This window comes from Sorex araneus, chromosome 1, assembly GCF_027595985.1.
Source record: "Sorex araneus isolate mSorAra2 chromosome 1, mSorAra2.pri, whole genome shotgun sequence".
Classification (NCBI taxonomy): domain Eukaryota; kingdom Metazoa; phylum Chordata; class Mammalia; order Eulipotyphla; family Soricidae; genus Sorex; species Sorex araneus.
The window spans coordinates 404,056,946-404,074,491 of record NC_073302.1 but is presented as its reverse complement, the minus strand read 5'-3'; the positions used below and the strand labels follow the sequence as shown (position 1 = coordinate 404,074,491).

The window sequence follows — 17,546 nt, the reverse complement described above, 5'->3', positions numbered from 1 at the left end:
AGGCTTTGCACGTATGTGGTTCTGAGTTTCATTACCATTTCCAAAAAACCCAAAAGATAAAATAGTTAAATGTATCCTAATCTATAACCAAAGACAGTTTTATTCCAAGAAATTGACTTAGAAATATGAAAAGGAATTTAAAAAATCTTTAATAATGAATTGATACTTTTATCAACCTGCTCTGGTACTTCTGTGTCACTCACAAATGTCTTATTTCCTATCTTAGTTTTGTTATATTTCAGAAAGCAATTTTTTTTTGGGGGGTGGGGGTGGCAGGCTCCCAAGCAGAGCTCAGGGGGTCTCTCTTAAGTACGACTCCTGGTGAAACAGAGCTCAAGGAATCTCTCCCAAGTGTGACTCCTGGTGATGCTCAGCGCAGCTGTTCAGCCCTGACAGTTCAGTGCTTGGGCTCCAGGTAAGGTGCCGCTCAGGTGCAGCAGTGCTAGGAGCCAGCAGGACCTTCCTCTCACTTTGAGCTATTTCCATGGCACTGGAAAGGGAAATTTTCTTTTTGAAAAGAGATTTTTTGGGCTGGAGCGATAGCACAGCGGGTAGGGCATTTGCCTTGCACACAGCTGACCCAAGCTCAATTCCCAGCATATCCCATATGGTCCCCCTCAGGAGTAATTCCTGAGTGCATGAGCCAGGAGTAACCCCTGTGCATCGCCAGGCCAGGTGTGACCCTAAAAGCAAAAAAAAAAAAAAAGAAAAAGAAAAGAGACTTTTGACTAATTGGACACTGCTGGACACTGTCACTGTCATCCCGTTGCTCATCGATTTGTTTGAGTGGCCACCAGTAACGTCTCCATTGTGAGACTTGTTGTTACTGTTTTTGGCATATTGAATATGCCACGGGTAACTTGGTAACTTGCCAGGCTCTGCCCGGGTCGGCCGTGTGCAAGGTAAATGCCCTACCTGCTGTGCTATCGCTCCAGCCCCGCTAACTGGACACTCTATTTAAAATTGAACTAAGTAGGTAACTACTGAAATTTCCAACTATAACTGTTTAGGACTAGTAAAACAACCTTCCAGTGGATGAGGTGAATTAAAAAGACAACAATTGTGAGCAGTTTTATAGTTTTCTGAGTGATTTCTCAGGTGTTGATTTCAACATAGAAAGCAGCTGAATTTATTAAGAAGTAGCAGTCTCTATTTAGACAGACAAAATAAAAGCATCGTTGTCATCAACTTTAAGAGGGAGGGGGTAAAAAAACTGGAACAGTGTATTTGAAGAATAATAATAGGCTCAGAGAGTCCATTAGTGTAAAATAGTCCACAGTCTGTGAATTAGACAGTATTAAAGAATGAGGCCAATTAGACTCTCAGAGGTATCTAAGAGAAGGCCTGGAAAGTATCATATTTTGTGATTGCAGTGTTACAGTAAGAAATCCCCAAAGCAATCTTACCTTTGTTTTCTGCCTTCAGTTCTTCTGCCATCAAGCTGTCTTGTCGGTTACCAAGAACAAATGCCAAAAACGAGAGGATCAGGGCATCCAAAATCCCAATAATCGCCAGGATGTATGCCCAGCGGACAGAACAAGCTCCAAGAGTGTACTTGTCTGTCTTTTCTCCACACATCCGTTTTACTTCATCAGAATCCCAGCCATCAGGGAAAATCATACAGCCAAGCACAAGGCAGGCAGCTGAAGAAAGACAAAGAGAAAGAAAAAGTGTTGTTATCAATTTTATTTTCATAAAACATCTCTGCAGTTTGTCAGATCACTGTTTCATTCTAGATTTCAAGAACTGACAACAGTACCACTGTCCTACCCAGACTAATTCTTTCTGGTTAACTGCACAGTGAAAGGGAGTTCTGGAACTGCACTGTGTAGTGAGTCTGCACATACTGAGAAGGTATGCTGATCTATAAGACAGCAGTGAAAAATAGAATTCTGGTGCGTGTTTATGGCAAGGCTTCCATTGTAAATAGGTCAGAAGGAATCATAACACTGCAGAATGACAATTCAATGCTGGCTTTGAAAAGCTATGACAGCAGCTAGATAAGGGATTAGGATAACAGGAAAAATATCAGTGTATATTGACTTTCAGTCACAGTAAAAAATAATTTCATACAGTGACCTCCTATACACACACACACAGAAGCAGCCACTGTGAAATGTTTGTTGAAATGATACCTACCACATGCAATGCACTCTGTTATTTTTTATTCTATTCTCGGTTCTACTTCATATTTTAAAAGACTGAAAAATATGGCAACAGAGTGTGGCACCACAGTGCTTTTATGGAAATTCAGAAACTCAAGGAAAATACTTATTTCCTATTTCCAAAACATCTCTGAGGGAGTCATATGAACACTTTTTATAAAAATATGTTATTTAGAAAATAAAAGAAGGTAAGAAAGCTATTGTTGCCATTCTACTTATATAGAAATAATTTATGGACAAATTATGATTGAGATAAACTCACCAGCTCCTTCCTTCCCTTTTTAATTCATTATGTCAACACTTATTGAGTATCTCCTATGGAGTACCAAATATGGTTCTTGGATCAAGAAATGTAGTAGTCAGGAAAAAAAAACATAGCTTTGTTAACATGGAGCCTATGTCCTTCTCAGAAAAGAAACAAATAAAATAAACAAAGCCCCAGAAAACAAGAGCAGACATGTACATCAAGTAGTTGTAAGTTGCATTAAATGTGAGGTAAGAAAGAAAGTATTTATATTAAGACTAACAGATGAGTCCTTCTTTAAAGTGGCAAATAGGTAAGGTCTCTTGAGAAGTTATTAAAAGGAGTATCTTAGGCATTGGACATGCAAAACTGATGGGAAAGATATTCCAGACAATGGCACATACAAAGTCCCCAAGGATGAAAAGAGACTGTGTAAGGAGTCTCATCAAGGAGATGAGAAAGTGGGATGGAAAAAATCATGTAGAGATTGTTTCCAGGACTAGCAATAGAAAGACTGATACTAACACAAGATAGAATTCTGTGGCTGTTAGAACCAAAGAACTTCTAAAGCTGTCAAGAAGTATTACTATCTGTTTTAATACAAAAGGAAAAATTTAATTTTTCTTTAGGGCTGAGTAAAATTCTTGCAAAGACCATTTTGATGAATATAACAAAAACCAGACTATTTTGTTTTTTGAGACCCACTCAGTGGTACTCAAGGCTTACTCCTGTCTCCGTGCTCAGGGATCACTTCTGGCAGACTTGGGGGACCATATGGGGCACCAGAGATTGAACCCAGGTCAGCTGCATGTAAGGTGAGTGCCCTACCTTTTGTACATCACTCTGGCTCCTGAAACCAGATTTTTGAAATGCAATTAAAAAAATGTTGAGGTATCACTATAGTACTAAAGCCATTGTTTTATGGTTGCAGAGGTGCTACACCAAGCCTTTCATCACTGTATCAGAATTTATTCTGGGAATTCTCTTTCTTTTTAAAAACTGAATCACAAAACTGAGATACAGTTACAAAGTTGTTCATGATTGGGTTTCAGACATATAGTGTTCCAACACCGGTCCCTTCACCAGTGCACATTTTCTCCCACCAATGTCCCCAGTTTCTCTCCCAGCCTCTCACCCCATCTGCCTCTATGGCAGGCACTTTTCTCTCAGTTCTTTAGATCATGCCTTAGGGTTTGTTTCCACTGGAACTGTATAATTCCTCTCAGTGTCTTCACACTCTGTAAATGAAAGAGACCAACCAGTATTTCTCTTGATTTCTGACACTTCACTTGCATGACACCCTCCAATTCCATCCAAGCTGTGACAAATCACAGGTTTTCATCTTTTCTCATGGCTGAGAAATATTGCATATACTATATTAAGAGTATATTCTCAAGAGTCTAAGCAATATGTCTATTTAGAGAACTCTTAAGCTAAAACCTGGGGTAATTATATCAGGTTTTGCCCTTCTGAAAGATGTCTAGGTTCCCCTAGGAAGTATACTCTAGGTGGCCCTCAGACTACAATTCATGGGGATATGTCAACTTTATAAATAAATTCCATCATTTAACTCCAATTAAAAAAATACTATTATCCTGGAAGCTCTGTGAATACATATATTTTCTCTTCTCCTCTACTCAAACTTCCACTTCTTGGCTGTTTTATTTTTGAAATACAAGGACTTCTAAAAGTCCTAGTGTATTTAAGTAATGTTTAATTCACTGAAATGGTTAAACTTAAGGCTCTGTTGGCTTCTTTGGGAAGGTATGATTTTTACAGTCTGTACTAATGCTTGACTGCTATAATAAATTCTGCTTTCTGACATTCTATTAACCTAAACCTTATTAACCTGCACTATTTGTACAGCGCCACTGAAAGCTAACAGTTGTTCCAAATCCTCTCTAAGAAGTACTTGCAAGATCCCAGGCTAATGTCTCAGTCAACCAATGATTAAATAATATTTTTTCTTGGCTTTATAATTGTTGCCAATTCTTTAAGAATTGATCATCCTGTAAGATGTAGCACCCTCCACAAAACATCGTAATATACAATATTGTGTGCACTGCTCTAGGACATTTGATTAATTTGGACATGCTGTTTTCTGTCCACAGCATAGAGGAAAATTAGACCCAATTGGGTTATTATCCCCAAATGGGTTTCTTATTAGAATGTCACCTTCTTCACAATTATATATTCTCTTCATTCCAGCAGCAGTTTTACCTGAAGTGTATCAGGGAACATTCTCGAATGCTAAAATAAGCTGACGGGCTGGAGGTGAGCAGAGATGCATGATGAAAAGAAACCCACAGTCTCAAAGTCCACTGTCACAAAGTCTCTGACTTGGAATATATAATAAAGGCGTCCTTGTGAGGGCATGGCTGTTGATTTCAATTTTAAACATATTCCAATTGGTGAGGAAGTGCCCCCATTCTCAAAGAAATCTCTGTGTAAGGGGCTCTGATGTCGACAAAGGGTTCTTCTGAGCTAGTATACAAACAGCTAGTAGTCCCCAGAGCCACTAATTACTCTGGTATTTTTCTTGCCAATGAGCTGAATGTAACCTCTGTGAAGAAAATATCCTTAGAAAAATCCACAATTATTCTTAATTGGGTCTTTCTCCAATGGAGAATGAAGCAAGATGAAAAAAACAACAACAAACAAACCCACAGTCAGGGGTCTATAACTCAGGCCACGTGGGCCAGCTGATATTGCTGGTCCAACTTCTTAGTCAGGACTTTTGAAGTTGTGAACTGAAGAATTGCTTATTTTTTGGACAGGAAGAGAAAGTCTAAATTCATCCTTTAAAAAGTCTACGCACTGTTGCACAAAAGCATGATAAATTGCCTTGTGTTGCTGAAGCACTCAAGGGGAACTTGGTGGGGGAAAAAAAGGAAGCCGAATTCACTTAACTCTATCAATTATTCAGGCATACAGTAATTGAAGAAACTGATGCCAGCTGAGCTGCCAAATGCAGAAGGGGAACTTCCACATGAGTATTGATGGTCTAACCACCTGGCAAAGAGGATACAAGAATCAATCCTACTGCTTCTTCATCAGCACATGTGAGACAAACTGGACCTAGATATAGTATTTGTGTAACCTCTTGGAAAGGTTTTCTATTTACACTCCAGTTTACAAATGGAAAAACTAAATAGCCCAGGGTATAAAATAGGTATTGAGCCAGAGAGATATTAGAGTGGTTTAGGTGCTTGCCTTGCATCTGATCCCACAAACACCACCAGGAGTGACTCCAGAGCACAGAGCCAGGAGTAAGCCCTGCGCACCACCTGTTGTTGTTGGTGTGTCCTCCCCAACAACAACAAAACCAAATGAATAAAAAGATACAGAGGTGGAGAGTCTTGTGAGAGAGCAAACTGCATGTTGATAAAGCTTGGCTTCAAATCTAGCATAATTTTATGAACATTTAGCTTGGGGGCTTATAACACAAAAAATACAATATCCTTTAAATGTGAGCGGGAGATAACTTCTTGATTAAGGGCACATCACATACCTCGCATGGGTAGTCCCAGAGTTTATTCCCCTGCATCACATGGCTCCCCAAGTACTGCTGGGTGTGCTGCATTGCCAAACCCTAGCAACAAACCCTAACTTGAGCGGAGTTAACCACAATACCTTCACCACAGTTGAAAGAAGGCAATTGCCCTTGAACTTATGAATAACAGCTAGAGGAAAAACAGCATTCATAGACCGTAACAATACACTGAAGAGAAGGAATAACATTTCATTGTACAGCACAATTTGCTAATTTGTCCCAAACTAGAGGGTTTATTATCAAAGAAAATATAAATCAGAATTTGGTTCTTAAAATTCAACATAAAATTTTGTTTTGGGGTGATGCCCCCAAACAATCCTAAGTGGTCATTCATGGTGGTTCCGGGGGTACCACAGGATGTCTGGGATCAAATCTGGGTCAACTGTGTGCAAGGCAAGTACCTTACTTGCTGTACTATCTTTCCAGCTCCAGCATAGTTTTGACCTTTAGTATGTTATTTGATACTTTTTGATAGGTATGTTGGAACCTCACAAATAAACTGAAATTACAAAGTTAATCTTAGATGTCATATTAATAGCTGGTATTTATTCAAAGCTCACCCTGCATGGGGCACACTACACATGCATCATCTCATTTAATCCTCACAGCTCAGAGGAACATGAGAACACTGCCTTCTGTGTTGACTACCACAAGATTTCTGTGAATTGTAGTTGGTGCCTTTGCCAGTCCAATTTCTCTCTATGGAGAAGGAGCAAGTTCCCTGACGAATATGTGTAGGATAGGAACTGGGCACATGAGCCCTGGTGCTCGTCCCTTTGTTCAGGAGCTGTAGCCACACAAGCTCACATTCCATCCATTTCCACGTGGTGCAGACCTGATCTTCCAGCATCGTGGGAGATGAGGAGGATCAGCTGGACTTTGTGGTGCGGGCTGGGGAGTCTCTTAGGTGGAGACCTGAAGCCATGTTCTTCCACCTAACCTTCCTTATGTCTGCTCTTTTCTCAGTTGTTAGTGAGCTCTTAGAGGCTAAAGTCTGAGAAGCTTGCGCCTGCGCCTCGTGGCTGTGATGGACACCCTCCTCTGGGCTGTGGCGGCTGCCCGCTGGTTATTTCCTCATACAGGTGCAATGAGTCAAGAGGCTAGTGCTCCCTCTGGCCTCTTCTGTGTTTTTTGGTTTTTTGTATTTTTTTTGCTTTTTTGGGTCACACCCGGCATTGTGCAGAGGTTACTCCTGGCTCATGCACCCAGGAATTACTCCTGGCGGTGCTCGGGAGACTATATGAGATGCTGGGAATCGAACCCGGTCGCCGCGTGCAAGGCAAACACCCTACCCGCTGGGCTATTGCTCCAGCCCCCTCTGGCCTCTTCTTCCAAGGCCACCCATCTCATCACGAGGGTCTCCCACTCCCACCCTGATTACCTCCCAAAGGTCCCGTCTCCTCACACATCATTCTGGGATTAGAGTTTTCAACAAAGGAATTTTTTTGGGAAAGGCATCTCCCAAGTGGTGCTCAGGGGGTCGAGGGACCCGTCCTGGCAAATGTAAGCCAACCTGTCCATTGGTGGGGGTTCACTACGAGGGCCTGAGATACTGCTGCTGTTTAGACCCTGCAGTGTGAAGATTGCCCCGGCAACCCCCAAGGTCTGGGGCCTTCACATCTGTGTCTGGCAATGCTCAGAGGACACTAGTGAGAGCCAGGATTGAAGAGGAGGGCTGAATTAGCTCCTGTAGTATCTCTTTATCCCCACAGCATATACATTTTTGAAGGTCACAAATATTCAGTCCATTACAGAGAGAAATAGTTGCCATTCATGGATTCTTTGAAAGCCCCAGCCTTTGACTTTCCTTTTTTTTCACATGAGAGAGCAAGAGCAGGCAAAGAAATTTCAAATAGCTGGTTCAAGTCACACAAAGTGAACAAATGGCAGCATCTGAATCTAGACAATTTAGCTTTGGAACAAATGTTTTTTTACACTATCTACATGCTATTATCCTTCACTTATCTACAACACGGTTGCGTGTAAAATCACTTTAGGATATTGGTTTTCATACTAAGAAGACTTACAGAATCTTGGCAGTGCCTAACATGTTTATAATTAGACATTTATTCTGAGTACAAGAGCGAGTACTAAAGTGATGCCTTGAAACTGTTAGCTTTCCTGTGTATAAATATTTCTTTTGCTTACACCAGTATTTTACTAGTATTTTACTTAATCAGAATTTCATCATATATGTACTGCCAAGAACATTAGGGTAGTTATAACTTCAAAATGCAAGAATTGAGAATTAATGAGGTTCTATTGTATAAATATGAGTATATTTGGGCTTTATGCATTTCAAAAGAAAAAGCATCCTTTCCCACTGCTGCCTTCTGCTTGATATATGAAGCTGACAATGTGTTAGCCAAATATTTTGGGAGGGTTGCTCTTCCTGGAAATGATCAGTGTTACTAGGGCTATACTTGATGGTACCTGGTGAGGGGGCAGTGCTAGGAGTGAGTCTAGGCCAGGTTGGAGCTACCTCCTGGCCTGAGGTACTCATTTTTTAAAAAATGCTCCTAAAAATAAACTCTTCCTTAAGCTTACACACACACACACACACACACGCACACACACATGCATGTATGTGTTTATGGCTACGAATATTATATCTCCTTTATTCATTTATAACTGATTACTTATTTATAGAAGTTTATGGTTTTTTTTTGCTTTTTGAGTCACACCTGGCGATGCACAGGGGTTACTCCTGGCTCTGCACTCAGGAATTACCCCTGGCCGTGCTCAGGGGACCATATGGGATGCTGGGATTTGAACCTGGGTCGGCCGCGTGCAAGGCAAACACCCTACCTGCTGTGCTATCTCTCCAGCCCTAGAAGTTTATGTTTCAAGTGAAAACAAAGATATGAATCAATTAGGTTCTCTTTTAGTGTTTGTGAAATACATTTTCTTTAATTTTTAAAATTTTTAAATTTTCACAGCCAGTATATTTTGGCAGATGGGGAGCATGCCCCTTAGTGCTGAGGGACCACTCCTGTCAGGAATTAGGGGGACATATGTGGTGCTGGGGACTAAATGTTGGGGATATGGGGTGCTGTACAAGGCAGGGGCCTTACCGGCTGTATCATCTCTTCAGCCTCTGTAGCCAGTGTTTTAGCAAACATTTTGGCAAACTCAGAATGGAATGTTCTGGCAGGTCACAAATGCATCTGAGTTTTATAGGACAGCACCTGTCTAAGGTCACATTTTTACATGCTAGAATCTATCATTTCGGTCACAGATTTGAAGAGAGATCATTTTTTCTCCATGGCCATATGAGCAGGACTTTGTGTAGGGCCTCCTATCACTGTTCTTCCAGAAAAATACACTTCAGTCACGGGAACATTCAAAACAAGGGGACAGGGACAAAAAACTTCTCCATGAAAGTGTTTCATGTGGTTCCTTGTACCAAAGCAAAGTAAAACAGGAAGCCTAGGGCTAGATCAGCAAACCCCTCCCTTGCAGGAGTATGGATATGTGTGTGTGTGTGTGTGTGTGTGTGTGTGTGTGTGTGTGTGTACATGCACGCAGGCACTCTGAAATAATCCAGATTTTTTTTTTTTTTGGTGGGAAGTGGTGGAGCAGCATACAGTGTAGCTGCTTTAGATACAACAGGGGGTATTTTCTGTTTTGTTGAAGAAGGTTGATTTTCAGGGGGCTGGTGAGAAATTCTTCACTTGAAAATGGGGCAGTAGGCCAAATAGATTTCAGAAACTGTTCTGGATTCTTGAGTGGTTACCTGCCATTTGCTTTCTATTACTCATCTTCAAAATAGATTTGTATTCATCCATGCATTTCTATTATTATGTTATAATTTCTATAACATAATCCCAGACATAGCTGAGCTTACAGAAACAACTTAGGAGCTGATTCTGTGCTCTTCTATGCAGCAGAGAGGATAGAGGGTGCCAGCCTTATACCCGGCTCACAGTCTGGGACTTCTGAAATGGCACACTTGGCTGGAGTTAGACAAAGTCAGGATCTCTGGTAGCCAATCTAGCTACCAGCATTTCATTTCTCACTGAAAGTAGTGACCTTGGAACAACTGAATTTCTTCTTCATGAGGACAAATTTTCTCAAGTCTGCTAGACCCCAGGGGGACACAGTGCCCATTTCTAGATGATCCCTTAAAACAGAACTTGGCACTAATACAGCATTAGTGTGGGGGACTTTCCTTCCACACAGATTGACAACTATTTTACTCTTCAGACTTAAAAGTTTAATACTTTAAAAATTTCAAATGGCAAAAATTAATTGTTTCCAAGAAACCGTGGAAAAATATTGTATACTAAAAGGTCAAAGGGCAATCAAGCTGGAGAAAGATAAGTGCTTTTCCAACCTTCTTTCATTTAGATCATAAGTGCAAATTTGATGCAAACGCCATAAAAATGACTTTATTAGACATGAAGGCACCGTGATTTACAGTTATTCTTAGCTGAGTTTTCAGGTTCACCCCATCCCATACCCCATAAATCTAATTTTTGGTTGTTGTAGTTCTCATTTCATATGCACAATTTAGTTGGCTCTATCATTTAGATCTATACACGTATGCCATCTCTATACCAGGGCTGTGCTCAGGGCCTCTGATCCTTACACATTACCTACTATGCCTCTCTTCTTATTAACTGTACCTCTTGGTATCTTTCCTTCCCTGTACTTCTCATTTGTATGCTCAAGGGTTAATGGTAATCTGGGTATCCCTTTGAGATCATGCATTCCCTTTTCTTATTAATCTTTTATATGCTGCAGATTAGTGAGATCATCCCAGTATTTGTCCTTCTTACTTCACTTTACATTATAGTCTCCTGTTTGATACAAGAGGCAAATACTTTTAAACAGATTCCTAGGTAATAGCTTTCAGTCTATCTTCCCCCCACCCAAACTTGATCCTAACACAGTTTAAGAACAGTTGCACAGGGGCCCCATAGAGATGGTATAGTGGGTAAGGTGCTTGCTTTGCATGCGGCTGACTCAAGTTCAATCCTTAGCATCTCATGTGGTTCCCCTGAACCCCACCAGGAGTGATTCCTGAGGACTGCTGGGTATGGCCCCCCAAAACTGTTGCATAAACTATGGAGTACTATCAATCTCAGCATGGAGGGTTTATTAAATCATTTATGACAGACAGTCTAGATCAGAGGATCCCAAACTTATTTGATCTTTTCAGAAAAAAACAACCTCCCCTCCCCTGAGAATCTACCTTTAATGCAAACAAAGAGAACCTCCTCTTCTTTTCCTTAATTGTACCCCCACACCCTTCATACACCACCTTCTGCTCACTTTGAATTATTTTCCATGCATCAAAATGTCTGGGTGACAACAGTTTGGGACAATACACCTTTCCAGATGACTGTCCCATACATCTATTCTCTTGCTATTTATTTTGGGGCTTTTTTGGGGGGTACACCCAGCAATGCTTAGGGGTAACTATTGGCTTTACATGCAGAAATTACTCCTTTGCAGTGCTCAGGGGACCATATTGGAATGGTGAGAATCAAAGCCCAGTTGGCAGCTGGCAAGACAAATGCCCACCCACTTATACTATATCTCTGGCTCTATTCTCTTTCTCTCTAGTGTCATTTTCTTCCTCTAATCCCTTGGTCCTTTGGATACTTCAGATTAAGATTATGTAGAATCAGAAAGAACAGCTTTCTTACATCTACAGCAGAAACTGCTAAGGAAAAGAAAACACTGGTAAGTTGTTTGAATTCTTGCTTTTTTTCTTTATTGCTTCCATTCCCCATAAACATTTTTTTCAAAAACTTTTTAGAATTATATTCTTTTTGCTGCTCCTTCAAAAATAACTTAAGGCTTTGAAAAATAAACAATTTGAGACATGTCAGGCTACTTATGGAGAATATTGCCGCTTTAGAAAAAGAGACTGTTTCAAGAGACACTGAATAGGCATCAAAAAAAGTGTAGGACAAAACAAGGTCAAAAAAAGGTGAAAGAAGTCAGAGTGTGTTAAATGTTCTGTCAAAAGATTTTCACACATTTTCCAACTTCACCTTCTAAAAGCAGTAGTCAAAAGTGTGTAGATGAACCTTGACCAGTAAGACAGTCTAAGAACAATGCTTGAACTAGAACAATGCCTTCTCGTGACTAAGACTTTACCTGCAGATAAAACACCCAGAAGGAGGTTTGGCTTTGAACACAGGAGATGGAGTGCCCCAGGGGGCTGAAACGGAAGTTTGGAGTGTGGACAAAGAGCGTTTGCTTAACCTCTGAACATTCTCTCTGCCCCGTGACTTCACAGCTTAACTACTTCCTGAATTCATGTATCTGCCTAGAATAGGCAGTATTATTCTTGATATAAACTAATAAGTAGCTGTGACCAAAGCTTAACTTTTCAGAATGGAAAGGAACAGTGATAATCTTGGGCATTGGTCGGGAAATAAAACATTCATTCTCCACCTTACAATGCTGCTCACCCTTTTTCCAGGGCACTGCAATTCTTTAAAGACAAATTCATTCTTATATAGAAGAAAAAGTCATTTGGGACATAATGTGCTATTTTAAAAAAAATTCAAGTCAGACACAAACTCTAGCAAACATTTCCTTGTTGTAATGTGAATCAATATTCTATTGTGACTGCAGCAAATTACTACAAACTTAAGTTCTTAAAAACAGCACAAGTATTTTATAAATCAGATATGGCCCACAGCCCACATCAAATATTATTTTCTGGAGGCTCTAAGTTATAGACTACTTTGTTGCCTTTTCTGATTGCTAAAGATTGCCCACTTTCCTTAGTTCACGCTTCCTGCCAATTTTCAAAGCCAGCAATGGCAAATAGAGCCCCCATTTAAAATTTTGTATTTTTTTAATTTTTTTTGATTCACCGTGAGCTAGAGCATTACAAAGCTATTCATGATTGGGTTTCAGTCATACAATGTTCCAACAACCATCTCTCCATCAGTATAATTTCCCAGCACAAATGTCGCCAGTTTCACTCCCACCCCCTCAAACCACCTCCCACCTTCCTACCTCTCTTCTCTCTCTCTCTCTCTCTCTCCTACTCTCTCTCATTTTAGGCATTATAGTTTAGCAACACAGATGCTGAAAGGTTATTATGTATATCCTTTTACCTGTGGAACATAGTTAAGACAGAGGATGGTCCATTATAACAATATTAGTTGAAAGTGATCACCTTGGACAATAGACCTCCCCCCCTTAAAAAATTTTTTTTTATTAGTGAATCACCATGAGGTACAGTTACAAAGTCGTGAACTTTCATGTTTGCATTTCAGTCATACAGTGATCGTTTACATCCCTCCACCAGTGCCCATTCTCCTCCACCAATGTTCCTAGTATCCCTCCCACCACCCCCACCCGAACCCCCCTCTCTTCCCCACCTTTTTTAATGAAAAATATTTATTAAGGCACTTTACTTTACAAAGTTTTTCATTGTTGAGTTTTAGATATATACTGTTATAGCACAGATCAGTAACAACCTCCATCTACCAGTGAATAGAACCCTTTTAATGTACCCTCTTTCTTGAATCCCATTCACCTACTTAAAACAAGTTATGTGTTAAAAAATTTAGACATTGTGATTTACATAGTTAATTACAATGGATCTTCAGACTTAACCTTCCCACCTCTAATGCCTTGCTGTGCCCCCATCCCTCCACCACTGATTCCATGTTTCCTAACCTTACCCCCCATCCTGATTTCTTGAAAATTCTACTTTAAAGAATTCATTTGGCTAAGTTGACCCCAGATGATCCAAAATAATATTGTTCTGACTACGACATGATGTTACACAAAGTAGTTTGCTGTCATACCTTATTCTGGACTTCTAATTTGTAGTGACTGTGTCCAGCCTGAGGGACACTAGATCTATTTGTACTTTAAGTGCCTATACATTCACAAACTATGTTTCCAAGGATGTCAGTTGGGTTTGCTCAATTTGTAACAAGGATCTGTCTTGGTTTCTTCATTAGCTTTGTATTTCCTCTTGTGACATTTGACCTTATTTTGAGTCTTAAAAAGAGCCCCAGTGTATCTATATATATTTTTGTTTTTTGTTTTCGGGGGGGCATACACATTACTTCTCAAGGCTTACTCATGGCTCTGTACTCAGGGGTCACTCCTAGTAGGGCTCAGGGGGACCACATGGGGTTCCTGGGATTGAATCTGGGTGAATGACAAGTGCCCCCTGTAGTAGAGTCCTGATATTCTGCCTGATATGGTTGCCCTTTCTTGGGGCAGGACCTAATTCAGTACTTGACCAACTCTCTGTCTTAGCTATTGCCTTTAGCGGGAAGCATGACAACCTTCAAAATTCTTTAGGTTACTGACTAGTCCACTAATGACTATAAGTCCCATATTTATCTCTTTCAGCAATGGCTGCCTATTGTGTTTTGACAAGCTATTTGGAAGAACACATCTAAGCTGCAGCAAATGAGGCTACCTCAACAGCTCCAGTTCTGTAGAGGATGTATGCAAATATATTGTCTCCATTCTCTATTAAAGCATGATGATCAATATTGAATAATTCTGATATCTGCAGAGTGACAGTGCTAAATAAAAGTTTCCCAAAATTATTTTTTACCATCGACACATTTGGAAATTCGAGTAAGAGTGACTATTATTCTGTCATATTGTTTCTAAGTACTAATGTGCTCAATTTGTGGGCTCAGCCTTTGCGCTTCTAAACCTATGAAGTGCAGCAACAAGTTCAAAATGTAGCTGCCAGATTTAGTTGTGTATCTAGTGTATAGAATGAGCTCAACAATTCACTTTTTACCCATTATTGCCATGTTATCAGGAGTGATCCCTAAATAATTAGTGGCATTGTGGTTGTTCTTTTATTTTGGGACCATATCTGGTGGTGCTTAGGTCTTTACTACTGGCGGTGCTTGTGTACTGAACGGGGTTTGGCTGCATGTTATACAAGCATGGTAACCCTATACTATCTCTCCTGCCTCTGGTATTATTATTCTTATATAAAATCAGTCATTATTTAGGTCCAGGATCTCTAGTGAGATTAAGTAGTTAGAGCCAATGTTAAAAAAAATGTCAGGAAATGCAGAACAAAAATTAGAATTGCTTTTGTTTTCCAAAACTATTCTGAGAATTCAAAAAAACAATAGCTAATGTTATTGAGCAGTGTCAGAGAGAGTATCTATAAATCAACTCATTTAAACCTTCTTATACCGTGGGGGTAGAGAAATTGTACAAAAATTAAGGCACTTGCCTAGCATGTGGCTGCAATCTTGATTACTCCTGTCACACATATGCACCCTTTGTGCTCCCCCTCCTCCCCAACACACTGGTAGTAATCAAGTGCAGGATTGACTCTTTTTTTTGCATCAATTTTTTCTTTTATTTTTATGTGGTTTATGGTTTTATCTTTTATGTGTACAAAGATGAAGGACTGACTCTTGAAGTTGTCTTCTGTTCTATTAATCATTATCTAATTATAGAGCTTAACTTTTACTATTTCAGGAAACTACTGAGCGATTAGACTTAGAATATATATAAACACAAACATAAAAGAAATGAAATTAATCAAAGAGCTGATGAGACTGATGTAGATAATTTGACAAATGACTGTAGTTTAAATAGCCAATTGAAGTCCCAGAAGTTTGGGAATGTGCAAATATTGCATTCATTGACTAATATTTCTATTGAAATACATGGTTAGAAGACCATTACTGAGAAATGGTCTTATGGTTGAGTAATACCTGAGTTCTTGTGAATTTCAAGAAATGGACCAATTTATCTAAAAACACTGGCATTTTGAGTTGTCAAAATGACATTCCTAGGAAAAACAATCTGGCAGAAAAATTCTAGTAAACTAAAAATGCAGGAACGTCATTGATTTTTGTTGTTGTGAACTTTAGAGCAATATATTCCCAGCTAAGGGAGTTCCTGTCAGTGACTGATGAGAGACTTAAGAGATACCATTTTTTTGGGGAATGACCAGCAATTAAGCAATTAACATATTATTGGCAATTCAGTCAGGCAACTATTTTCTATGTCTTGGGTCTAGGGACATCAGTGATTAAGATAAAAAAAATTTCTTTTATAAAGGAATTTACAATCTAGAAAGGTATTCAATTTATTTGTTGTAATGATAATCTAATGGAGGACAGAAAAAAGAAAGGCATAGGCTACTGAGTTTTTAAAATATATAATGTTAAACCCCCAATCTATACTTTGGAATCTCAAATTTTATTGAAGGGGAAAGATTGAGATTTTAATATGAGGTCATTATTCTTTTCACCAGATCCAAGATGTGGAAGGGGACTGGGGCTTAGAGAACTAAGAGGAGGAAAATAATAGTGTTCACATGTATCTGTGTGGAGGAGTATGGTTATTAAATTGTAGACTATGAATGTTAAGATATAAATGTTAAGAAGGCAATCAGTTAAGGTAATATTTTAAGATAATTATGATGGTATAAGCATCAAAATTGAACTATGCATCAGATCTTAGGATAAAAACATCAGATTTTAGGGTGAAAAAGTTTGTGTGTGTATGTGAGAGAGAGGAAGAGAGAGAGAGAAAGAGGGAGAGGATATGAATGAATCTAACCCAGGGCCTATACCTGCAAAGCATGTACTCCACCACAGAGATCTATTCCTAGCCTCCCTTTAGCAGGAGATGTGTCTGGTTTCTAATCTCAGGCTGAAAAGGTCTGGGTATCCGTTACATTATAGGACTGAACCTTAAGATTCCTTATCAGTAGGGCTGTAGGTTGTTCATATCTTCTAATCAACTAAAAGTTTTATTCCCTTTTAAAGAGTCCGAAAAACAACAAAAATTATATTACTAATTGCATATTTGGGGTGAGGATATTCATACCATTCTTTTCAGTGCCAGATCCTTGAATGTTGTCCCCAAATCACTGAAATGCCAAAAACTCTCCACTGTTGTTCTATGATCTCTTCAGCCCTCCCCATATGTCTTCCCTGCCATCATGATAACTGATCTTCCAATCCTATTGTATTGTTCTGAGTCATATCTGTTTGTTTGATCTGAGTATTTTTATTCCAGTACCACACTATTTTTTTTAATTAGTTTATTTTTAATTAGAGAGTCATCGTGAGGGTACAGTTACAGATCCATACATCTTTGTGCTCATGCTTCCCCCATACAAAGTTCAATAACCCATCCCTTCACCAGTGCCCATTCTCCACCACCCGTAAACCCAACATCCCTCCCCCCCTCCCCAGACCCATCTCCCCCAACCCCACCCTGCCACTATGGCAGGGAATTCCCTTTTGTTCTCTCTCTCTGATTAGGTGTTGTGGTTTGCAATAGAGGTGTTGAGTGGCCATTGTGTTCAGTCTCTAGTCTGTATTCCACCCGCCTCACCCTTCCCCCACATGACCTCCAACCACATTTTACTTGGTGGTCCCTTCCCTGAGTTACCCAGAATGAGAGACCAGCCTCCAAGCCATGGAAACATTCTCCTGGTACTTATTTCTACTATTCTTGGGCGTTAGTCTTATAGTCTATTATTCTATATTCCACAGATGAGTGCAATCTTTCTATGTCTGTCTCTCTCTTTCTGACTCATTTCACTTAGCATGATACTTTCCATGTTGATCCACTTATATGCAAACGTCATGAC

The 17,546-nt window shown here is 39.7% G+C and overlaps 1 protein-coding gene across 4 annotated transcripts in view; it reads right to left on the bottom strand.

The window, feature by feature from the left end:
- Window positions 1–17,546, bottom strand: part of LHFPL3 (LHFPL tetraspan subfamily member 3) — a 550,996-nt gene that overhangs the window by 181,902 nt on the left and 351,548 nt on the right. For all 4 annotated transcript variants that reach the window (XR_008631063.1, XM_055144598.1, XM_055144609.1 and 1 more), the window contains exon 2: window positions 1,407–1,643. Coding sequence is in view for 3 of the 4 variants with exons in the window: in XM_055144598.1 (XP_055000573.1) it covers window positions 1,407–1,643 (237 nt within the window). In the remaining variant the exon portion in view is untranslated. The remainder of the gene's footprint in view (window positions 1–1,406; window positions 1,644–17,546) is intronic.